This window comes from Cyprinus carpio, chromosome B21 (genome assembly GCF_018340385.1).
Source record: "Cyprinus carpio isolate SPL01 chromosome B21, ASM1834038v1, whole genome shotgun sequence".
Taxonomy (NCBI): Eukaryota; Metazoa; Chordata; class Actinopteri; order Cypriniformes; family Cyprinidae; genus Cyprinus; species Cyprinus carpio.
The window spans coordinates 79,787-106,071 of NC_056617.1; the positions used below are offsets into that span (position 1 = coordinate 79,787).

The window sequence follows — 26,285 nt, forward strand, 5'->3', positions numbered from 1 at the left end:
AATTTTCTAGCAAAAACTGGAGGCACTATATCGTTAATAAGATTATGCTAAAGGTGCATATAATATATTGATATTTAATATTTCTTACTCTATACAGATGGAATGAAATTATGTACTTATCTCCTTTAGAATGTTTTTGTGGTACTGTAGATGGAGGAAGAAATAGTTTTAAAAGGGAAAAATTAGGTTATGTTAAAAAATTAAAAGGTTGTAACCAGACAATTATTTGAATGCAAAGAAATAATATATATATTGATAATATAAAATATGTTAATTACATTTTTAGCCAAAAAAAAAAAAAAATATATAAATATATATATATTACTATATATATTATATATAGATATTATCATCATATCTATTTATCTATATATATATAATTATATATTTTATATATATATAATTTCTGGGTGGGTTCAGGCATTTTTTAATTCTCATGCTCCCCTTCCTCTAGGGAGTCAGTATGTCGTAAATATAAGACGCACTATCTTCAGTTTGATGGCAGATATCAAATTCAGTGTGAAGTGAAACTAACACATGGCTCACCTCTGGCTTCTACAGTGGACATTATGTTTGTGCTAATGTGTTCATAAGGTGCTAAGCCTGGAGCTCACAGGACTGTATTGTCTCTAGTGTTATCTAGTGGTTGTTTCTCACACTCTTTCGAAAAAGGCAGTAGACAGGGTGACGGTCACACCCTCATGTCCCAGTCCTGATGGGATCTCAACTCATTTAGCTTTAAGGGATCTGTTCCATACAATTACGGGTTACACTGAATGACAGTTCCCACTTTAGACAGGACGTCTGTTGTGCTTTCATTAAACATTAATGAGGCATGGTAATTGGGTGTAATTCTAATTGGACGTAAGAGAATCATGTCATTTATTATTCACTGCTGGTTGTTATTTATTCATTCACTGGTACTAGATCGTGTGGATTCCTTTCTGTTGTTAAGAGGATACTGTTTAATGTCCGCTTCATGATTACAAGATGCTGGTTTTCTGTTGTAGCTGATGGTGGGATGGTTTGTGTGTGTGTGTGTTACTGGTATGTTGAGGGTTATAATGGAAGAATGGTTAATGTTATTTAGGCCTAACTGCATTGGCGCTCTCACATGACTGCAAGCAGAAGACTGAACTCATGAGTGCAGAGACGCAAGGACAACAACACTGCAGGGAGAGTTCACCAGAAAATCTTTAAGGGGAAGATTATGAACAAATAATAACTTAAATTTCAGTCAGTTTCTCTCTGAAAGCTGTCATATGATTTCAGAAGACTTATATAAATATAGGGCATGAGTCGTGTGGCCTGCTGTTTTTATTCAAAAACCTGTTAATTCAGTCTAAATTGAAACCTTGGTTAATCTGTTTGGTTGATAAGATCATAAAATAATGGTTTGTTTTCTGCTCCAGTTTTCAGGTTAAACTCATTGATTCTGTTGCAGCAGTCAACAACTTAGGAAGAGGGTTTATCAGCAATTATAGCTTTATTTCAGTCTGTTTCTTTTGGAAGCTATCAAATTCCTTGAAAAGACTCTGAATATACTACACGAGTTGCTTGGAAGATCTGCATCAGCTGTGATGTGATTCTTGTTCAATCCAAACATTTCAGTGGAAACATTGTCTGTCACGGTTTTTCATCGAGGCTAAAAAACACATTCTAGGAAATATTCTTCACCTGCGCCTTCCTCCATCTCACTATTTCTATTTAAGACTTGTTATATTTTTGTGCCTTGGTGGGGCCAGGAGGAATGTTTCCTTGTTATCAGGATAAGCAGAGAGCTGGCTTGAGAGTGAACGAGACGAACAAAGAGGAAGAATGTGGTTCTTGAACGAGGTGATGAAAAGACCTCGGTCTGAAGATAATTAACTGAGACTGCTAAAAGCTTTCCCATAAAAAAAAGGGAGGTGGGAACGCAACCAAGCATCGGATGGGATAGGAGGAGTCGCTTTAGCACTTTTTAGATGGAAATGAGCTGGTGCTGTTTTTGACCTAAATGAACTTCCTCTCTTTCCATTTTACCCACTTCCATTATTGGCTACAAGTCGCCAACAGGCGCTTCAAAGGGATTGCAGCTTGCCCATCTCTGAATATTCTGAGGTTGATTTTCTCTCAATACCAACGATACCTGGGGCTTCATCGGTCTCTGATGGAGAACCAAAATGAAAAGCTTCTTAGGACAACTGGACCAGATCTCAGGAGAACTTTGAAGGAAAGTCGTAAGGGAATTCAAGAGTGATCATTGGAACCTCGGTGTCTTCTCAGCGCTCGTGATCTGAATTGGATGGGTGGTCCACTGGATGGTTGTGCGGACTTGCTTGATGGGGCAATTGACCCAGATGACGAGTATGGCTGGAGGAGGATAAGTGCTGTCTTGTCTCCCTCTAGGTCTGCATTTATAGAAAACCAGTAGACCATTGGCTATCAAACTCTCTCTTGGTATTTAGCTACAGCTTCTAGGGTTGGAGAGAGAAAGGACGATCTCATAATCACGCTTAGGATGTTCTCTAAATGGATTTGTGAAGAATAAGCAAGGCTTGGACGAGTTTCTCTGCAATGGGTGGCTATTCTTACAGGGCTTCAGGTATGGGATCTTCTTGATTGTCTCTACTGCTGTGGTTTGTGACTTTTTAGTAATTTTGCTTGTGTGCAATCAAGATGAACGGAGGATTGGGCAGCTTCTATGCTTGGAGGCCGCCGGAAAGTGATGCTAAAACGCTCCGCCTCGGCTGAGAACTCCTTTCAGCCACGCCTGAAATCAGACCTTCAGCTCGGAGGGAAGGGAAAGAGGAGAGAAGGAAACAGGCTCTGGACCAACAAGCACAGCAGCGGTTTTTGATGAGGAGAAAGAAGGAGGGAAAACCAAGGAGAGGGTAGGAGAAGTTGCCTCCAAGGTTTAAAAGCCAAGGAAAGCCCACTTTTCACAAACCACTTTGAAACAAGGCAATTGTTTTGGAGATGGAAAAAATTTTACGGGATCTTGTTTTTTTTTTATTTTTTTTTTTTTTTTGTAGTGCCTTCTTCCATTAGCTCTTTTGTTCTCACGTTTCACATATTCTTTCAGTCTATAAGATTGTCTTCATTGGTTCTTTGTTCAGACACCTAACAAGATGGGTATAGACAATTACTTATAGTAAGTCTATATTCAGTTCCTTTGTTAAAAAGTCGCATCATATGTATCCGTGACATTGTGATGGCAACTATTCTTCACAGGTCTCTGAAGGAATTGTCTAACATGGTACATACAGTATGTGAATGGACAGCGCTGTGTGGATGGAGGGACTGACCAGAGTTCGCTCAGAGTCTTCCATTAGCTGGAGATTTGAGATGGTTTTCCTGAATTCATGTGTTTTTTGGTAATGAAGGCCAGGGGTTTTTATAGTTTTTTTCAACCAAACAAACCTAAAGTATTTACTTGAATTACCCACTGAAATTTTAAAGCAAATATCTCAATGATGGAAACATAACAATTAGTATGTGCACGGGGTTCTTTTGTTGGCCGGTGTAATTGCAATATGCATGCAGCGGTTTTTTCTTATAATTTTTTTATTTTTATTTTTTTTTTATTGTGAAACAATATGAATTGCCCTGTTTATAGTTTATTATATAGGTTTATAATATATAATATTTATATAATTTTCATTTTTTTTTTTTTTTTTTTTTTTACTTTAAAATATGAGAACAAATTGTAATTAAATAATATTAATATTGTAGTTGAAAAATGACAAGTATCTACGTTATGTATAAATATACCTTTTATAATAAAAATAATGTTTAATTATAAGGATATTATAAAAAAAATCATTATAAAATAAACTATATGTATGATGTTACATCTGTGTGGTGTTGTGTGTGTAGTGTGTGTGTGTATATATATATAATATAGATAATTTTCTAGGACTATATATTTTTTTTCAGTGGTTCTGCTGTTTTGAAACAAATGTGGACTAATACAGTTATTATTAGTGTTTGTTTTTATTAATTTACAATTAAAGAACTAAAGCTTTTGTTAGTTTAAATACAAATATCTAATTACTGGTATAAATATGCCATTTATAATAAAATAATGTTTTTATAAAATATTATAAAATCTTATACAGGTTTAATTATAAAAATAATATAAAATATTTATAAAAACAAATTCTAAAAATATTTGTGACGTACGTGTGTAGTTGTTTGTGTGTGTGTGAGGAGAGAACCTGTGTGTGTGTGTGCTGTGTAGTGTATATATTTATTATAATTTTTAGAATATATAATATTTTCAGTGGTTCTGCTATTTCTGGATAATACAAGATATTCTTTGTTGTTTTTATTTCATTTACATTAAAAGAACTGATGCTGTGTAATAATGGTAAACCACTGACACTGATTTTGAGTGAAGTGACAGGCCATACTCTCAATTTATAACTTTCACTGGTGCATTTTCATCAGGGTACATGGAATGTGAATGAATCAAATCCTTCTTTCACCTTGGTTTTAAATATGAATTATTGAAATGGCTGAATCATTGGTTTCTCTGCAGGAATGAAGATCTGAAAGAGATGCTGGAAAGCAACAAAGAGTCTCTGAAGCTGGAGGCCATGAGAGGATTGTGGGGTAAGACATCCTGACAGATAGAGACTCTGCCTTTTAAAGGCATAGTTCACCCCAAAAAAATGAAGAATGTGGGTGAGCAAACTGGTCCCCATTGACGTCCATTGTATTTTTCCATACTATATAAAAGTCATGTGAACCACCAACTGCTTGGTTCCGCAGCATTCTTCAAAACAATATACTTTGTTAATGTTCATCTTAAGAAGGAAGCTCACACGGGTTTGGAGAGAAACTTGAGGGTGAGTAAAAGATAGGCAGGATATTCCATTTTTTGCTGAACTATACCCCCTTTTTAAGATCCAGTCTCTGATTTATGCTGCTGCATTCATCACACTCAGCATCAGTGTGTGTGCGTTCATTCTGTCTCATCAGATTTTTGTTTCTCTCTGGTCTAGTTGATTGCCAAGGGAAAGAATGCATCTGAACTTTTTCCCAGCAGTGGTGAAGACATGTTGCAAGCAAAACACATGAGGTAAGAAAATATATCAAACACACCAAAAACAGTGCTTCAAATCAGTTTTCGCTCACTGCGCTTTTTGCTTTGACTTGAGAGTGAAATTGACTGCTGAACACAAGTGTTCGGCAGCTGTGAGGACCCCTGTAGATAGTGGTTATTCTTTTTGATCGGGGCATCTCTCACAGGGAAGCCCTTGGTTGATGAAGAATGAATGTTTAGATGGAAGGAATGATTGTCTGGATAGAGGACAGGAAAAGACAGTGAAAGGTGTTTGGCTGAAGAAGACGCGCTGTCTGTTTTTGAGGGGCCAGTGTGTAATTGTGGTCCAGATTCCCAGTCACGTTCTCTCTGTCTCCCCCCGACGTCTGATGCTCCAGCGCTGGGGCAGCTGTGTGCGGAACGCTGTGTGCTCTCTGGAGCTCGGAGACACAGGGGACGCTGGCATTGATCCACACACCCACCACACACACACACACATTGCGAGACACAGGTGTGACCATTGATCCCTTCACTGCAGGTGGGTGAGAAAGAGAGGAAACACACACACACACACACACACACACACACACACAACACACACACACACACACACACACTCAAACCTTGTGTATTGACCCTTCACTAAACTCCTCCCCTCCTTGGTTACTGTTGCTACTTGGACAAGCGTTAACAAATAATATCCCTGTAGGAATGAACTGGGAGATTTCTGTGAACACTCATGATTTTCAGTAAAATGTGTTTATTTTTAATGGTTAAAATATTATTTATTTTTTAGTGTTTTTTATTAATTTACTTTACCCTTTACTTTTAATATAATTTTTGCATTTTTTTCTTTTTGAATTATTCAGTAAAATTTTAAACCTTGATGTCACCGACACGCACCAACTGTTAAGCTAAATTTTTGTAATTTATTTATTTATTAATAACGTTTTATAGTTGTTTTTATTTATTTATTTATTTATTAATTATTTATAATTTGATTATATTCTTATTAGTATTGGTTTTTTGTTTAGGCATTTTAAGTGCATCAAGTTAAATTAAATGAAATATTGACCATCTACCTTTTTTTTTAATTATTATTTTATAATGGTCTTACTTTAAGTTTAGTAAATAATATTATAAATATTTATAAAATATAGTTTGGAAAATATTCGCTACTATAGTTTTCTTGCTATTAGTTTGAGGTTCTTTTTTTTTTGTATATCCTCTATCAATTCACATACGTTATTGCAATTTATTTTAATCCCATATATTCTTTTTTTAAATTTCTCACTATAATAATGAAATAATGTCTTTTATTTTATATTTAATTTATTTTTAATTGTATTATTTTACTGTAGGTGTATTTTACTCAATTGTAGTTTACTTTTATTTTAATATATTGCTTTTTTTTACTTTCTGGTGGATGCTTCTGAGGTTTGGGTTTAAAATTCTGGTTTAATCCCCAGAATGTACTTTTCAAAGCGCAGTATCTTGTTTTCAGGTTTCTTGCGTCCTTCTTTATAAATGACCCGGTAACACAATCTTACATGAAACAACAATCTCTCTCTCCCCCAAGGTTTGTTTTTTCTGTTTCCTCTTATAATTCTGCTTCATAAATGCCAGCGGCTCACATTTAGATCGCTCTCTCATAATAACATGCGCACGGCTTGCTCCAATCCCTGATCAGCAGGCCGCAGTATGTAAATGTGATTAACCAGAGGGGCAGATGGGTAATGTCTCTCTTTATGAAGTGAGTGATGTTTTTCCATTTGGCTGGTAATCACCGTGGTGATGATGATGGAATGCGTCGTCATGGACTCCCTGATCGCTAATGACCTCGTCATCACCCCGAGAGCTGGACGCAATTATAAACGATAGCCGACCCTTTGACCCCTTCCCCTTTGAGCACAAGCTGATCAACTCTTTCATGACAGTCTCTGAGTTATTAAGATGGAGAATGAGTTTGTTAAAGCAGGATTGGATGATTCTGGTGATTTGTGTGGCTTCTTAAAGCTGTGTTCTGTGTTTTTTATTCCTGATGTGTTTCTGTATGAAACTGTAAAACAACAGAAGCAAATTATCCCAGAATAGTAATGAAGAACTGGTCTGGTTGTTAATGTGTGTGTTTTAGCTGAAGAAGCTAGCGGCTGATGTGTTACCTCGGCCGGTACGCAGAGGAACAGCATGATCTCAGCGCCCTACTGTTCAAGTCAGCACCTTTCAGCGGGCGCAGTCAAGGTAAGCCCCGCCCCTTTCTTTGTTTTTTCTCCTCTCACCATGAGGGGCTCTCTCTACTCTTCACACGACGATGCCGTCAAGCCCCTCAGAAAGCCATCACGATTAATCAGACTAAAAACTGAAAATTATGATATGCTTTGAGGCAATTATCAATCACCAATGCTGCAGTTGAATGAATTACATAATACTGCAGTTTCTGTCAAAATAAACGCCCAATGCTTTAAAGTGGTGTAATTTTATAGTTGTAATATAAAATAAATTATTTTCATTATTTTTCTTAAATAATGTTTTATTTATTTGGTAATGTAAAACATAGTATATAGTAATATTTTTGTATAATAGTCTAGTGTAGTAGAAATTGCAATATTTCTTATTTCTAATTAAATAAATAGACTGCAGTTTTCCGTCAAAATAAAGTGTGGTTTAATGTGTGAAAATGAAGAACGTTAAGACCGTTATGAATATTCCTTTTTGTAATTTTATAGTTGGCTCATATTATTCGTTTTTTATTTTTCTTAAATTTTTTAGTATTTTTCTTGATACATTTTTTTGTTTTAAGTAATATAACGTATAGTATTTGAATATATATATCATATACTGTTTTAGTAATATTTAATGCGTATCATATACGCAAAGTCTGCAATTTAATTAAAAAAAAAATAAATGGTGGTTTTCCCATCAGAATAGAAGTTTGATGTGAGTTTAACATGTGAAAGCGAAGAAATAAAAGGCAGCCATAAATATTAATTCTGTAATTTATAGTTGTAACTTAAATAAAATTATCTTTTTTTTAAATGCTTGATTTTTAAAAAAAAAAAAAAAATTTTTAGTAATTAAATGTATAGTATAGCATTTTATCTGTACAAAAGTATTTAATAATATATATAAAATAGCAGTAATAGTTGTTATTTATTATTCTACTTTTTATTTTATTTTTAGTTAGTAATAATAATAATGAAAATGTTGTAATTACTGCTATGATTATTATTATCTTATTATTATTTTTATAGCCCATATTAATATAAATATTCTGAAATTTTTTGGCCAAAATGTGCTGCCCCTACAAACAAGCACAAGCAAATACATCGTTTTTTTCTGAAAAAATGCAATTAGATTTTTCCACAATAATGCAGAACTAGTCTCCTCCCATTATGCTCAGACCCCTTTAAATGCATAGAATGAAAGTTTTGCACCTGTATTTTTCGATTAGCACTAACTTAAACACATGTCTTCATCATTGTGGGTGTGTGTAGGATCCCAATCAGCTGATCAGAGCGAGCGCTCTCAGGGTCCTGTCCAGCTCAGAGTCCCCATCATCGTCCCCATCATGATGCTGTCCATCAAAGAAGCATCCACAGTGTACGACCTTTCACCTTATGTGCGGAAAACCGCTGCTCATGTACGGGCCATTTCAGAACTCTACAGGTTATTTCACGCATTCACACAGATGTGCTTACTAAATGTTAACGAATGAATATTTTACAGAGTCTCTGCGTTTTGTCTTCCAGGTCTGGACCCAGATCAGAAAGAGCATCTGATCGAAGTGATTGAGAAACTCCTGAAAGACAAAAGCACGGTAAAATCTTCACATACGCACACAACCAGTTTTTTTTTTCATTCTATGTCTATTACTAATCATTAAACTATCATTAAAATTTTTATTAGTGATGAAAACGTAAACAAATTATTAAGATTTAATATGATTAAATGGTCTGTTTTACATTGAAGTTGTAAACAAAATGCGTTACTTTAGTTTAAATTGTTTCCCTTTAAGCCTCTTTCTTTTTTTTTTTAGCAAAGTGTTGCACTGAATTGTGTAAACTTGAAAAATATTAGTCTAAAAAATTTCTTTTTTTTTAATTAATAATTAAAAATATATATTATTTATATTCTGTTATTTTTGTCTTTTGGAACAGGGTTATTATAGTAAACAAAAAAAAAAGTTTTTACTAGATATAAAATTAAACTTTTAACTGAAAAAAAAATTGTCACAAGGAACCAATTATGTAAATTAAAATAAAAGTAACTCAGTAAAATAAAAGTAATACAATAAAATAATAAATTAAAAGTAATAAAGTTAAAGGTAATACAATAAAAGTATTAAATTAAATTAATTTAAATGAGACTAAATTAAATTACAAATTAAATAATTTAATTCTGCTTCTAAAACACAGGTGGGAAATTAAAATAATAAATACATGGGATTATCACAAAGTGTAAATTTTTTTCAGTCTGCCTGTACAATATGAAAAATTTTCTTTTGAAGCTGTGTATCAGAGTGAAACTGACGGACTTACAATCTGACCAGCTGTCTTCCAAAAAGCGGTTATATAAATATACAAATGATCTGAATTGAAATAAACGAATCAAGTTTAATGCATGTTTTACATTAACTTTAATTTACAGCATACAGCCACCAGATGGCGAAACAACACCACATTAATTTCTGTCCGACTTCCCACTATCTAAAACGCTTCTGGCAGTAAAATAAACACTTTCTGAACTCAACACATTCCCGCCAGGGCCTTGGACAAAGTCTCAGCAATACATTATCTTAAAACTTTCCTGCCGGCCTCAAATCTGAGTTATGTGTGATGGGTTTATTTCGGTTTCAGCTCACGTTGTCCTCATAGGCTTTTAAACGCAGAGCTGTAATTTCACCTGTAGAGCTTCCCAAATATGCGCTGGAAAATGTTTATTGGGACATAATAGACATCTCTACGAGCTTCCCCCTGTACGCTGCTAAGGAAGCTCGCGGGGATGTGTTGCCGTTGTGAAATATGAGCGCGTATGTGTGGTCTTCAGTCTGACGGCAAGCCCAGCATCAATCACAGCCGCAGCGTTCCCAGCGTCTCTCTCTATCTCTCCTCGCTCGCTGATGACCCAGCATTTCCCTGTTTCCTCTCTCCCGTCAGTGCGGCCCGGCCTTAATTAGAATTCATGACAAAATGATGCAGGGAAACGTCCTGTACCCTTCATAATTTTACAGGAAATTTATTGTTATTAGAGGAAACCATTTGCTTAGTGTGATTTTTCCATTAAGGTCTTGTCAAGCAGCAGAGATAGCAGAGGTGTGTGTAAGGAAGAGCTTTGTTGATGGTGGATGAAGTTTACCTTGGAGCTCCTGTTGGGTAATATGGGAACAAAAAAGATGGAGAGACACTAGCTATAGATGAAAGGGAAATAGAAAGATAGATACATAAAAAAAAGATTGTTAAATGCATTGTATTGTCCATAAACTTTTAGACATAATTTGGATTACACATATTTGATAATGTAGTCTGACTTCTTTTAGATTACTTTTGACCTAACTTATTTATCATATTGACTTAAATGTGATTGTTGTGTACCATATCCATAGTACACAGTTAATATGTATTAACATTTTTATAGTTATGGGAAACGAGAATTATATAAAATATAAAATAAGAAAAAGTATATCAGTTAGATTAGATTTTATATAAAAATGGATATAAATGTATGTAAATAAAACAAGTAAGATTTTAAATTAAATTCAACATATATAATACGATATACAAATATTTATAACATTTATATTTATTTTAATATAATAAAATTTTATAGTAATGGGAACAAGAATCAAAAATTAAAATAGATTACAAATAGCCAAGAAAAATGTTTATAAATTAGGATTGAGATTTTGTTATATAGGTATATGATATTGTATTTGTTATTTAAAGTAAATTGATATAAACTTTATGAATTAATTTATTTGTAAATTGTTTCTTCAGAATTAAATGTTATATCATTTAGATATGTTTACAGTATTTAACATATTATATATATATATATATATATATATATATATATATATATATATATATGTATTACATAAACACACACACAAGATTTATTTATATTTGAAATTGCTTATTCAGAATAACTCAACAAGCCAGACTCTCATCTTTGGTGTTGTAAATAATAGCATAAATGTTGCAAAATATCAACACTTTCCCCGTCTGCGTTTTTGAAAAAAAGTTCCCAGCCACCACCAGCCTTTTTGATGATTTTCACTTAAATTTCATGGCCCCCAGAATATTATATTGTATGAACATCCGAACATGCAATGCATCAAAATAAAGAACAAAGCCTCTACTTTTAAACAGTTAAAAAGTTTTATTCTAGCTTCAAGCATTCTTTTTTTTTTTATATAAAACATTGAATGTTTTATTGTTTTATTAAGATTTTTTGTATTTTTGAGCAAAAAACTGAGAAAAATCACATTTTTATTAAATATTTAATCTGGATCATATTCAGTACGATTATCAAAGCAAAGCTGCAGTAGATGGCTTCCATCAGTACTCCCAAAGGTTGCACAGTCCTTCACCACTTCCTGGATCAACATTTCACTCGGTAACATTAGGCAGTTTTCATTTATATGCTGTTTATTGTTGATGATCGCATTATTTTATATATGCATATGCTTACATATAAGATCACTAATTTCTGCGTCTTCCTCACGTGTGTTTTTGATCGGGGCATTCTAGACTCATTCAGGAGATGTGTAATAGCACCCCCGAGTGTATAACCGTGAAAACACAGAAACCCAGAAAATTTCTTGTTTGGTGGAGAAAGAGTTCATTCATGGCTGTTGCGTAATATTTATAACTGCTAATTTTCTCAGTTCACCTTAAAACCCTTTTATTTTTAAACCTTTACCCTTTCTTTAAAGGTCTAAGTGATCAGTTACATGTCATTTGGTTCCTCAGAGCTGGAATTGAAGTCACATGATGATGAATGAAGCACCTGACCTGCTCAAACTCTCTGTGTGTGTGTGTGTGTTGTTTTCACACACACTCTCTCATATACTATAGTTCATTAGTGTAATGTGGTGGTGGTGGTTTGTTATTTTATTTTTGTGGGGAGGAGAAGGTTTTGTTATTTTAAGAGTATGTTTTTTTTGAGACCACACTGAGGTTTGTAATTACGACGCATATATAACCTAATCAGCTTAATTTGCAATTATAAACCTCCAGCACAACTTTAGGGTTGCTGCAGAAGCAGGTGAGTGATAATTGCACAGAAGCTTTGGTGTGTATGTGTGTGTGTGTGTGTGTCTGCACAGTTTTATAACTTCAGACACAATGTAAGAGTAAATGTGTACAGATGCTTTTTCTTCTTCTTTTCATGTGTGCAAATGTAATGTATATTTATAGCGAAGTTCAGTTAGGTGGTATTACAATACAATACTAACCAAAATATTCAAACTAACACTTTTCACATGAGTACCAAAGTATCATATATATAGGTGAGTTGTAAACCGTGCTGTTTATCGTGTGTGTTTTTTGTAGCTGGTTGCTGGCAGCGTGGTGATGGCGTTTGAGGAGGTCTGTCCGGACCGGATTGACCTGATCCATAAGAACTATCGCAAGCTGTGTAACCTGCTGGTGGACGTGGAGGAGTGGGGTCAGGTGGTCATCATACACATGCTGACCCGATACGCCAGGACGCAGTTTGTCAGCCCGTGGAGAGAGGTCAGCTACTGTCTTTAAGTGTTTAAGCACAAGTAGTATTTCATTATTATTTTACATATTTTTAAAGCTCAGAGATCAAGTTTAGCGGTTTCATTTGAGCACAGAATTGCTGCTTGAAACTGACTCATCTGATTTTGATTTTGTTTTCTTTTTTTTCAATGCTAGCATTGAGGGTTTCAGGTAGGAAGGAGGGATTGAGAGGACTTTATATTGTAACTCTGACTGATTTTATGTAGACTGTAGTGATGGTCTCAGGAGAGAAAGTTGCTGGTGTTCCTTTTAATCATTTTTAGAGTTGGTTTAATGACCTTTTTTTTAGATGTTTTTATTCATTAATTGTGTTTATGATTGTAGGACGCTGTGTTTGACGAGAACAGTGAGAAAGCGTTTTATGATTCAGAGGAGGAGAGGAGAGTGGAGCAGTCCAAACCGTACATCATGGATCCAGACCACAGACTCCTGCTCAGAAACACTAAACCACTGTTACAGAGCAGAAACACTGCAGTGAGTCACACACACACACACACACACACACACACACAGTGACCTCTGTTTCTATTTAAAGGAATATTCTTTGACCAAATCTGTCATGATAGAAACAGTAATTATACTATTATATTAAGTAACTTCTGCCATATTAAATATTGATACAGCTATATTAATTTTGAATTATTATTATAAGTATTTATGTAAACTGAATATTGTAATACATAATGTTTATTATTTATTAATAATTACAATTTATTATTTATTATTAAAATTATTATTTGAAATATTTTATATTATTATTATTGTTAATGATACAAATATTACTCATTGCATTTAGTATAGTTTAAAGATTTATATAATAAATACTAGTATAGCAAATATTATTAAAGCAGCATATATAATCAATAAACATTTTGCCATTTTGAATATTTATACAACAGTATTAATCATAGTTATTGTGTTTCATGTTACTTCAATATTAGTTGATAATAATAATAATAAATGTAAGAACTCTACACATTATATAGTGCAGTTGATAATTATATATAAGCAGTTGTTTTATTATTTAGGCCATTTCTCCTTTTTTGCTTCTGACAATATAGATAAACTTTTAGCCAATCGTTGCTGATTTCATTCCTGTAGATAAGGTTTGCTCCATTTGCAGTTACATAGTTACATCCTTTCTTCTTTATTATTTCATATTTGATCTGTAATATTCCTTTAAGACACTCACATACTCTCATTTATACACACATCTGCGCTCTCCAGTTTTCTCACTCTCCCTCTCTTATGCTCGTTGTTGTTCAACTCTGAGCAATAGCGAAGGCCTTCAGGATGCACCTGAGTGTGTGTGTGTTTGAGTGTGAGTGTGTTTGTACATCAGAATATTAGCAGGACCAAGGCTGTATCAGACACAACTCCATCATGTTACACACACTCAGCCTTAGAAATGTGCTCAGAAAACGTTATTTCCTCCTACATCACACACACAGAGTGACTCGAGTGCTCCATCAACCTGGAAGCTCAAGGTCTGTGTGTATGTGTGTTTTTTGTAGCGTGTGTGTGTGATATGTTTTGATTAAAACTTGTCCTGCTTTGTTCTACACTCAGTCTGCACTCTGTCTTTATCAGCTCTCTCTCTCTGATGTGTTGAAGTCTGCTGTCCTGTTCGTATATTGGGGTCAAAGTAATTTGGGGAAGACAAAATCATTACATACATTGAAGGCTTCCTAATCTATCACCATCTATCTCTTTTTCAACCTTGCTAAAACCCTCCTCTTCCTCTTTCTCTCACTTCTTCACATATCTCTGGGACTCTCCACCACGTCTCTCCCTTTCTGAAAACATACCATCGAAAAAAGGCATGATAATATTGTGTTTTAGTTTCTTGGTATCATTTTAAGAACCCATTTAAAGGCACAGCTTTTCATTTATAGCATTAATCATCTGTCTTTGTCAGGTTGTGATGGCAGTATCTCAGCTCTACTGGCATTTGGCTCCTAAACATGAACTTAGCATCATCACCAAGTCTCTTGTGAGGCTCTTAAGGAGCCACAGGTAATATACACACTATGAGAGAAATGAGATGGAGATGATATCAAGATCAAATCTGTCAATCTAATTCCTGTTTTTGGTTTCAATCTTGGCTCTTTTAGGGAAGTTCAGTACATTGTGTTGCAGAACATAGCCACCATGTCCATTCAGAGGAAGGTACTACAGACTCGCTGAAACATTCGTCCTGCTTTTCTCATGATAAACCCCAATATATTATGAACAGTGTTAATGATTTAGAATCAGTTAGGCCTAAATGTATAAGTCCATTTGGTAAACACTGAGGTAATATTAGAGGTAGGCCTCAATTCTGAAGGAAGTCTTGAGGTAAACATTGAGGTAAAATCAGTAAAATATGTAATAATAATGTAAGATGTGAGGTAAAATCAGAGGTAGGGATCAATTCTGTGAGAAATAATGAGGTAAAACATGAAGTAAAATGCAAGGTTAGATTTGAGGTAAATGTTGAGGTTAAATCAGAGGTTGGCCTTAATTTTAAAGGAAATCATGAAGTAAAATATTAAATAAATCATAATGAAAGATCTGAGGTAAAAACTGAGGTGAAATCAGTGGTAGGGATCAATTCTGTTAAAAATCATAAGGGAAAACATGAAGTAAATTGCAAGGTTATATTTGAGGTAAACAATGAGGTAAAATCAGAGGTTGGCCTTAATTTTAAAGGAAATCATGAAGTAAAATATGAAATAAATCATAATGTAAGATGTGAGGTAAAATCAGAGGTAGGGATCAATTCTGTGAGAAATCATGAGGTAAAACATGAAGAAAATTGCGAGGTTAGATTTGAGGTAAACACTGAGGTAAAATCAGAGGTGGGCCTTAATTTTGAGGGATATCATGCAGTAAAATATGTAATAATAATGTAAGATGTGAGGTAAAATCAGAGGTAGGGATCAATTCTGTGAGAAATCATGAGGTAAAACATGAAGTAAAATGCAAGGTTAGATTTGAGGTAAACATTGAGGTGAAATCAGAGGTGGGCCTTAATTTTAAGGGAAATCATGAAGTAAAATATGAAATAAATCATAATGAAAGATCTGAGGTAAAACTGAGGTAAAATCAGTGGTAGGGATCAATTCTGTTAAAAATCATATGGGAAAACATGAAGTAAATTGCAAGGTTATATTTGAGGTAAACAATGAGGTAAAATCAGAGGTTGGCCTTAATTTTAAAGGAAATCATGAAGTTAAATATGAAATAAATCATAATGTAAGATGTGAGGTAAAATCAGAGGTAGAGGTCAATTCTGTGAGAAATCATGAGGTAAACCATGAAGTAAAATGCAAGGTTAGATTTGAGGTAAACATTAAGGTAAAATTATGGGTGGGCCTTAATTTTGAGGGATATCATGAAGTAAAATATGAAATAATAATGTAAGATCTGAGGTAAAATCAGAGGTAGGGATCAATTCTGTGAGAAGTCATGAGGTCAAATATGAAGTTAATCTCTAGGTAAGATGCCAGTTCAAATCAGAGGTAGTCCTCAATTCTGAGAGAAATCATGAGGTAAAAAATAAAGCAAATTGCAAGATAAGATCTGAGGTAAACACTAAGGTAAAATCAAAGGGTAGGACTCATTTCTGTGGGAATTCATGAGGTAAAATATGAAAAGGAAAAGGAATAGATGTGTGGCCAAGTATGGTCATGGCTAAGGAAAGGAAGTGGTGTGAGTTTAGGACTTGAAATTGATAGCACACACTGTGAACACACACAGTTGGGGGTTCGGTGTCTTGCTCAAGCGTCTCACCTCAGTTGTGATATTGCGGGTGGAAGAGAGCACTAGTCGTTCACTCCCCCCACCTACAATCCCTGCTGGTATTGAGACTCGAACCCACAACCTTTGGTTTACAAGTCCCACTCTAACCATTAGACCACAATTGCCCCCTAAGTAAATCTTACAGTAAGAAACCTTAATTTTGAGGGACATCAAGAGGTGACATACAGTATGAAGTAAATTGCAGGGTTAGATATGGGGCAAACACTGAGTTTAGCTTCAGTTATGTCCTAAGCAAACTGAAGGTAGTATCTAACATACATTGAATTTATCACATATTTTATCTTCTGAGGCAAATGCTGAGTTAAAATTTGAGGTATAGGCCTATTTTAAGCCACAAATAAACTGATGTAATGTCTAAGAAAAACCTTGAGGTAAGTAAATGCTCAATTAAAATTTGAGGTAGAGCCAAATTAGTCCTGAAATTTGCTGAAATAATGTCTGAGAAAAACTTGAGGTAAAATCTGGGGTATTGGTTGAAAATCAGATACAAATTTGATGTAAATTAAGTATAATCTGAGGTGAATAGTAAGGCAATAGTCTGAACGTAGAGTGGATCTAAATTTGCTCAGATAAACTGTTAAAACTGAGGTATGCAGGCAAGAAGTGTGGTAAAAGGGAAAATGGCAAACACTAAAATCTGAGGTAAAGTCTTTAGGTAATAACTAAATCTGAAGTACGTACTACTGTCCGAGGTAACCCTGAGTTAATGGCTGTGCTGTTTTTAGGGAATGTTTGAGCCCTTCATGAAGAGCTTCTATGTGAGGTCTACAGATGCCACGCACATCAAAACACTCAAGGTACCTTCATTCAGTCTTTGTGTCTGTGTTAATGTTCAGTAGTCTTGAAACCGTCGTTATCTGCTGCTGATGTTTTGTGTCTTCTCTGATGTTTTTTGCTTTTGTTTAAATCCTTTAGCTGGAGATCTTGACTAACCTGGCTAATGAAGCAAACATCTCCACCATACTGAGAGAATTCCAGGTACATTTTAAATAAATTAAATTGATTCTGAAGGGGGGAAAAAACTCTTGAGATGAAGTCTGCGATAAATGCTGAGTTTTGAATACTTTTATGATACCTTAAAATCCTGTGTTGGTAGACCGCAAATAAGATATAGAAACACAGCTGAGGAACAGCAGGTTTAAGCAGCTATATGTGTGTTCCAGACGTATGTGAAGAGTCAGGATAAGGCGTTTGCGGCGGCCACCATCCAGGCCATCGGCCGTTGTGCCACTAACATCTCTGAAGTGACCGACACCTGCCTCAACGGCCTGGTCCTGCTGCTGTCCAACAGAGACGGTAATCACACACTAACTTAGTTATCATAAGTGCTTCTGGTTGCCTCCAGATGGCAATATGATGAAGTTCAATGTTTTGCAGTGTAAAGACAAAATTGAGGATAAAGACAGAGCCATTATCTCCAGAGATGAAAACGTGAATAATCTTTCTGACGAATCCATGTCATAGTCTCAATATAAAATTATATGTATATGTGTTAAACTTTAAAACCTCAAAATATAACTTATTCATATTTATTGAAAAGAGAAAACGATTTCTGATTTATCTTGAATTTAAATCAATCTAATAGAAAGTCAATTTTTAGACAATGTTTTTATTCAGAAACTATATTAATGGACTATTAAAAGGATTTCTTCTTGAATAATTGTAGAATTTTTTTGCCATACATTACATTGAAATATTCGAAATAATTGTTATTATTACTATTTTTAGTATTATTTTAGGTATGTGTATATTTTTGCATGTTATTTTTTTTAAAGACAATTTTTTAAAATTATTTTAAACAATGTTTTGAAATTATAATGTAATCATATTTTAGTTTTAATTGATTTGTTGATTTTGCTAAGTAGAAATATATAGTTGAATATAAATAATATTTAACATACAAATGACATAAAGTGTACAACTGGTAAAAGTATGAAACACTTTTAAAATATAGTTTCTTAAATATTTATAAATACTTAAGTGTAAAATATGGTAAACTGCAGCATTTACCAACAAAATGCATCACAAGGGCTTGATTTATCTGTTTTATCTGACTTGAAATAACTCCCTAAAACTACTGTGCATATAAGAGAGGACATTTATATATAAGAGCGTGTGAATTAATTCCTCACCACAAAAATGTAGTTAAGTTGCTGCAACACTGGTTACTACAGTAAGTTACTGTTACTCCAGTAAAAACAGCGTATTCATGTGTTTCTTCTCTTCATAGAGACTGTTGTCGCAGAGAGCGTCGTAGTCATCAAGAAACTTCTGCAGACTCAGCCGTCACAGCACAGTGACATCATCAAACACATGGCCAAACTCTTCGACAACATCACTGTGAGACACGAGTGCAATGTTACTCAACTCTAGTGTTATAGTGTGCAACTACAGTCTGATTCATATAAGTTTAACACTTTGTGTATTTCGTGTCTGTTTCCTATTTAGGTCTCAATGGCGAGGGCCAGCATCCTGTGGCTGATGGGTGAATACTGTGAACACGTGCCTAAAATCGCCCCCGACGTCCTGCGAAAGATGGCCAAGACCTTCACCAGCGAGGAGGACATTGTCAAACTCCAGACGGTCAACCTTGCTGCCAAACTCTACCTGACCAATTCCAAACAGGTCAAATCAAATCACACTTTGGGTGGGTGTGTGTTTTGGCTATGCTTTATCTTACTTTTTTTATCTCATACAGACTAAACTGCTGACTCAATACATTTTGAACTTGGGCAAGTACGATCAGAGCTATGACATCAGAGACCGAACGCGGTTCATTCGTCAGCTGATCGTCCCAAACGAGAAGAGCGGAGCCCTGAGCAAATACGCTCGCCGCATCCTGATGGCGCCCAAACCGGCTCCTGTCCTGCAATCTGCCTTCAAAGGTAACTACCTCGAAAAGTCACATAGAGTCATTTGTATTTCTTTAGTGAATATATATATTTTTTGTAGCTGAGTACTGTATTCAAATTTTATCAGTTTATCAGAAATTGCTTTTTGCTATTAAAATAATTTAAAAAATGATTGAAACGGCAAAGTATGCAGGTTTTCAGGCTGGAAAAGTATTAAAAAGTATATAGTATAGTAGTATAATACTAGTATAGTAGTATTATCTAGTATTTAGATAAATTAAATATTTAAAAAAAATTGTAGTTGGGTAGTAAAAAAATTGTAGTAAAATTTTATCGGCTAGAAATTAATTTTTGTTGTTGCAGTCTCTAAAATGCTTTTAAAAAATAAATGTAACTGAAAATAATGTAGATTTTCATGACTGGGAAAGTCATATGGTGTTGTGTAAATTTCTATAGTATATATATATATATATATATATATATATATATATATATTTTTTGTAGTTAAGTATGGTAGAAAACCTGCAAATAATGTAGATTTCAAACTACAGATTTCTACTTGAAATAGTGTTAAAGAGTCATTTAAATTTCTGTAGTGAATAAAATGTTAAGTTACGTAGTAAAAAGAGAAATTTCATAGAAAAATTACATTTTGTTGTTGAAATCTCTGTAAAATGATCATTTTTTTTTATATATTTATATATTTATATATTTATTATTTATTTGAAAATAAAAAATAAAAATAATTTAGTTTAGTTTTTCGGGCCTGGGAAAGCCATAAAATTTGTTTCAGTTTTTGCTTAATTTTTTTTTTTATTGCAAGTTAAGTAGTAAAACATTTTATCAGCTAGAAATTACATTTTGTATTTGTCTTTAAAAAAATTTTAAAAATTTTTTTTTAAATGATTGAAACTGCAAAAAGAAAATGTAGTGTTTCATGTCTGGAAAAGTCGTAAATATAATTCTGTAGTGAACATAATTTATAATATGATTAAACATAATTTCACAAGTGGTGGAAATTCAGTGGTCATAAGCTAAGGGATGCGTGAAACCATTCTGTGCAAGATTCGAACCTACAACCTTTCAGTTACCAACACAGATCTGTAACCTCTAGCCTATATCGCTCACCTTTAAAGCTTTGTTGCATGATAAAACAGCTGGAGCAGTTAAAAAAAATCCAAAGCCGTCAGTTTACCGTCATGCTCTGATTCTAAATGACACGACCACATCTACACGAACTCAAGAGTTCTGCTGACATCGATTTCTCCCACTTCTCTCTTATTTCATCACATCATTCCATTCCAGCAGGGCTTCAGAACTGAAACACACACAACACTGCCATGGGAATTCATCCCCGCAGGCCATGACAGCAGCGCTAACCCGTAAACATCAATACAGCACGCAGAAATACTCTGCAACCGATTCTATCAAATGCCACAGTTATTTTTTCCCGCCTCTGAACTGGGCTTTTTTATCTTCTCCGGATTAGCCGTGTGGATTTGAAGGCTATGCCTTCTGTTCCTCTTGTGCGGAATTGAATTGTTGGATTCTGCGTAATTTGATAACGGGGCGTCCTGTCCGCCCCGCACACGCCCACACGTTGCTTTACTACTACCTCCTGTACGTTCACACACTTCACCTACAATCAAACGGGAGTAATTACACTCACGAGCAGGGAAAGGGTGTTACTCATTTGCTCCTGTAGATACACGGATGGAAAAAGGCTTTCATGGATGGATGGATGGATTTTGGTTTGGTGGGTGGGTTGAGCTCTGTGTGATTGATGCCGGCTGTCGCTGTGGGTCATTTTAGTTGTGCTGAGTATCGTTCTCGGTGCTTGGTAAAGCGTGTCCTGCTCTTAAAAGGAGGTAATAAAGTTTGTAAGGGCTGATTATGCTTCACTTTGGTGAAACTCAAAGTGACACGTCTTTGTGTGTGTTTTTAAGTCATGTGAAGACGCAGGATATGATCTGTGCGATGAAGGCGAATCATCAATAGTCCGAATTGATAATTTACTGATTTCAAATCTGTGCTGCTGTTTCTGGCTCTAATTTGTTTTAATACAGTGATTTCATGATTGTTCCCATGGTTACTATAGATTCAAATAAATTAGAATACTGAAACATACAGCGATTTGTCTTTATTTCATTAATGCGGTATAAATTTGGCCTATAACATTTGCCAGACATTTAACTGCTGCTGTCATTTTTAATATTGGTGGTTTGGGTGATCTGTGTGCGGTGGCGTTTTTCGCTCATGTTTATGTTCTGCAGAGCCGCAGTGATTATGCGTTCATATACCTTGGTTATTACGGGATGTACCTGGCATATTGTGAGAAGGGCACATGGGCAGACCTGAATGCCGTGGCATTTCTGCCAGTTTAATATCAATTACCCTGCAGGTCTCCTGAAGGCCTGTGCAGACACTTATTGCTTTTTTGTTTATTATGACAAAGAAGTACAGTAATACCCAGAGTTAATAAACTAGAAGATCTGAGTTTATTAGTCTTGCATAGCAAAACTTTTGACTGTCTGCTTGTTCAAAACAGTACAGTTTGTTTTCGAACTATTTTATGCCACATTTATGATGAAACTATAAAGGCAGCTGAATATTTATTAGATTATATTGGAGAAGATTACAGTAGATTGAACTTTATTGTGATATTATATATTGAATCTAAGCTACTATATATAATCTAATCTACTACAATATGACAATTATAATTATATTCATGATTACATCTATAATTAATATGAAATATAATAATGAATATTGTTATATTAATAATCTATTTAAAGTGAAAGATTTAAAGAAATATATTAAAGTTATGTTTCATATTACCTGGAAAAGGTTTTCTGTTAATAAAATATAATAATTTGTGATTAATCTCATGATACCAGTGTTTAGAATGCAGAATCAAATGGCATTTCAGGAAATTTAAATGTTTTATTTTATATTTATACAGTTATTTTCTATTTTATTTATTCATTTATTTGTACCTTTACTTTAATTTTTGAATAACCTTCACTGAAAGGTTTTACCGTTGAACTGATGTTTGTGTTATTGGATGGCCAAATCAGCGGGTGTTGCTTTGATATCAAAACGTTACATGTTTTTGGCCACTGCATAATATTTGATGATATCAACATATATTTACTGATCTATCTCTTGGTTTTCCTCTCTTGTCATTTTTTTCAGATCGAGACCGGTTTCAGCTTGGCACGCTCTCTCATTCGCTTAATTCCCAGGCCAATGGATACCTGGAGCTTTCTGATTGGCCGGCTGTCGCTCCTGACCAATCAGTGAGAATTGTGGAGGTAGTAGAACCGGTAAGACTCCCTTTTATTTTTAAAAGATAATCCTCACATAATGTTAAAATGTCTTATGTAATAAAAGGGCCTCAGCATACAGTTCATTCACAGTCCAGTGATGTTACCAAGTCTCAAATTATTATGACCTCATTTCCTGTTCATTTGTGACTGGGGCAGGTGAAAGAGGCCGGAGCACCAGTGTTTGGTAAATCCAAACCTGGCAAATCAGATGAGAAGTTCTACTCTGATTCTGAGGAGGAGGAAGAGGAGGAGGAAGAGGGAAGCAGTAGTGAGGACAGCAGTAGCAGCAGCAGTGAAGGTAAAACATGAGCTTTGGCTTGTTTAGTGTAAAAGGATGTTTTAGCAAATTTGAGGTTTGTCTTAACCTCTTTTTGTGTACATGTAGAATCAGAAAGCGAATCTGAGAGTGAGGAGAACAGCGATGATTCGAATAAGAGCAGCTCCAGTCAATCAGATTCAGAAAAGAAGAAGAAAACTCTAAAAAACAAAAAACTACAACAGCAGAAACCGGACAGCAAAGACAGGTACTGGTCTCACGCAGTGTAAAAGAACTCATTTAAATTAACCAGTCATGACCTTGCTCTGTTTCTGAGCAGATTCATTCTTTCTAAATCAATTCCTGGCGGTTTTTCAATTTAATTTAAGATGAATAGCAAATGTACACTACTCGTAAAAGGTTTGGGGACAGTAAAAATTTTTTGAAAGAAATTAATAACTTTATTTAACAAGGATGCGTTAAACCGCAAACTTTTCAACTGTTTTGTATTTTAGAAATCAGCCATTTATATTTATGCCAGACACAGCATTTTTTTCATTTAAATAGATACATCACTTATGCATAAACCTTCATTAAAAGTCGTGCTTGTTTACTAAACACCCACTGAATGCTACCGACAATGTGCGTGCTCTGAATTCCAGGGCTTTATATTTGCACCTCATGCTATTGCCTATTTTGAAGTGTTTATGTGCATAAATGTACAGACAGATGGTATGCGAGATTGACTTTGGTAATTTTAACCGCATATATGGGTGTGTTTTGCTCAAGTGTGTGCACAAGTGGATGCACAATGTACAACTTGGGTTTTATATATGTGCAGGAGGTAAATAATGTGTGTGTTCGGTGTGTGTGTGTTTGTGTGATTGTGTATGCTGCAGCATAAAACGTGACTAATAAAATGTGGCACCAATAATCTCGCCCTCCATCTGTTCATACGCACATAGACACTCACACACTCTCTCTCTTTCTCTCCCTCACACACGCCAGGCCTCAACAATAAGGATGTTTTCTCAGTAGTTTAACGTTTTTGCTGGCCCCACCACAACTATGCATTTTATTTTTAGCAATGCATTTCTGTGCGTTTTGTTTTAAAAAGCAATGGCATACAATGCAAATCATTTATTCATCAGTTTTTGATTTGAAACCCATTTTTACTTATGCTTCTGAAACTATCAAAAGTCACTTTTGCAATTTTGCTAACATTAGTAACAAGTTTAAAATCAGCAGAATGTGTTTAGTTCATCACATAAACCCAAATTTGTACATTTGCAAGGCATAAAACACACTAACATGATGACTTTTTCTATCCTGTCCACACACAGAGTTTGCACTGTTAATTGTTGTGATGTAACGTTCCCATAGTTGACCCTGCTGCCTTTATTAGAGGTGGTAATTAAACAGCTAACACACACACACACACTATACACTCTTTGCATGTTTTGTTTGCTGTTCTGTCATTATTGAGCATAATTTAAGGCTCTCGCCTCCATCATCAACTACCATGAAATGCTCTCATTAATACACATACACACAACCTGCTTTAATGCTGCCGTTGAACTGTGCACAATTCAGTTAGATGTTTGTGTGTGTGTGTGTGTGTGTGTGTGTGTGTGTCACTTGTTCTGAGCAAATGAAATCCAAAGGCCAGATTAATCCATCTAATCATTTAACAATTAAACAGACATTGTTCCCTCTGCTAATTTAGCCAACCTTCTCTCTTGTGCTCTCTCTCTGTATCAAACGACGTCCCTTTTTATGCTTGAATATTGAAATGTTCTTTAGTAATGGCAAATTGTTGAACAGTTATTTTTTTAGGTTGTCAAAAATGACCCAGGAATAAATATTTAAACATGATTTTATATCATTAATTGTAGTGTTTAGTGCATAAGAAATAGATGAAATTTAGAAGTGAAGTGTGTTTAGTGGATGTTTTGCAGTTATTAATTTGTCTGGTGAACTCAAACAAATAGTTCAGTTGTTTCTGTTTCTGTGTGCGTTTAACTCAAATAGGAAGCAGAAGAATGGGAGCGCTGTAAAGGGTGAATCCAGGTCCGAAAGTGAATCAGCCTCTGAGAGTTCCTCATCTGAAAGTTCATCTGAATCCGGATCAGAATTAGATTCAGATTCAGACTCGGGGACAGACCAGAAGAAAAACACTAGGTCTAAACCTGTGCAGTCTAAACCAGTCACAACGGTGAGAAGAACAAGACAGTCCAAGCACACATCCTAAATTGCGAGTATGAAGTTGTGCTGTATATTAATCTGCATGCGTAACATCTGGCATTCATGTTTCTTTTCAGCAGGTTGAGAAAAAGGAAGTGTCTCTGCTTGATCTGGATGACTGTGAGTTGGTTTCCGAGATTCTTTTAATTTTACAGTTTACTTCTTTTTGTTATAATTTTGGTTTTGTTATTTTGTGATATAATGGCTGTTTTCCAAACCCCAGTGACCTGTCTGTGGTCTACATAATGGTTTCTAAAGTGAAAATCCCATTCATTTTGTCCATAGGGGAATTGATTTTGAACGATAACTTAACTTAAAATAATCTATGGTATATGCTTCTGTTGAAGCCATCAGCCTGCACTATTTCAACTTATTTTAAAAATAATCATGTTAAGCCACATAATTTCTTGTGGAAAAACTTCATTACCCATGAGCTCCAGCAAAATAACTTTTAACTGCCCTCCAACCTCCATGAAGCATTACGACAGAGTCAGTCTCCCTACACTCTTAAAATAATTTAATAGTGGCATTTGTGTGTGTGTGTGTGTGTGTGTGTGTGTGGTGTGTGTGTGTGTGTGTGTGTGTGTGTGTGTGTGTGTGTGTGTGTGTGTGTGTGTGTGTGTGTGTGTGTGTATATATATATATATATATGTATATATATATATATATGTATATGTATATATATATATATGTATATGTATATATATATATATATATATATATATATATATATATATATATGTATAACACATTGTTTAAATGTTAAATATGCAACATCTTTAAATCAGTAGTTCAGATCCCCTTCTTTTTAGATGTTATTGTCATTCGCAATGCAGCATGGGATTGTAGTTCATTAAGTATTTTTAGTACAGTTTTGTAGCTGACCGATTTTCATATAATTTGCTGCTTCAGATCATGATCATCTTGGTTTGATTAGCCTTCTGGCTGGTTGGTTTGCTTCATGGCTTGTAACTCTTAAAAAATTACTTTTTTTGTAAAATC

The 26,285-nt window shown here is 34.6% G+C and overlaps 1 protein-coding gene across 1 annotated transcript in view; it reads left to right on the forward strand.

Moving 5' to 3' along the window:
- The window catches only part of LOC109065251 (AP-3 complex subunit beta-1-like), a 97,757-nt gene that overhangs the window by 9,126 nt on the left and 62,346 nt on the right, over positions 1–26,285 (forward strand). Inside the window, exons 3-22 of the mRNA XM_042747805.1 lie at positions 4,523–4,596; positions 4,756–4,832; positions 5,236–5,491; positions 8,524–8,695; positions 8,756–8,846; positions 12,583–12,765; positions 13,120–13,269; positions 14,714–14,811; positions 14,910–14,964; positions 17,325–17,396; positions 17,515–17,577; positions 17,763–17,895; positions 18,830–18,939; positions 19,048–19,224; positions 19,298–19,484; positions 22,650–22,780; positions 22,940–23,081; positions 23,169–23,307; positions 25,071–25,254; positions 25,364–25,403. Coding sequence (XP_042603739.1) covers positions 4,523–4,596; positions 4,756–4,832; positions 5,236–5,491; positions 8,524–8,695; positions 8,756–8,846; positions 12,583–12,765; positions 13,120–13,269; positions 14,714–14,811; positions 14,910–14,964; positions 17,325–17,396; positions 17,515–17,577; positions 17,763–17,895; positions 18,830–18,939; positions 19,048–19,224; positions 19,298–19,484; positions 22,650–22,780; positions 22,940–23,081; positions 23,169–23,307; positions 25,071–25,254; positions 25,364–25,403 — 2,534 coding nt within the window. The remainder of the gene's footprint in view (positions 1–4,522; positions 4,597–4,755; positions 4,833–5,235; positions 5,492–8,523; positions 8,696–8,755; positions 8,847–12,582; positions 12,766–13,119; positions 13,270–14,713; positions 14,812–14,909; positions 14,965–17,324; positions 17,397–17,514; positions 17,578–17,762; positions 17,896–18,829; positions 18,940–19,047; positions 19,225–19,297; positions 19,485–22,649; positions 22,781–22,939; positions 23,082–23,168; positions 23,308–25,070; positions 25,255–25,363; positions 25,404–26,285) is intronic.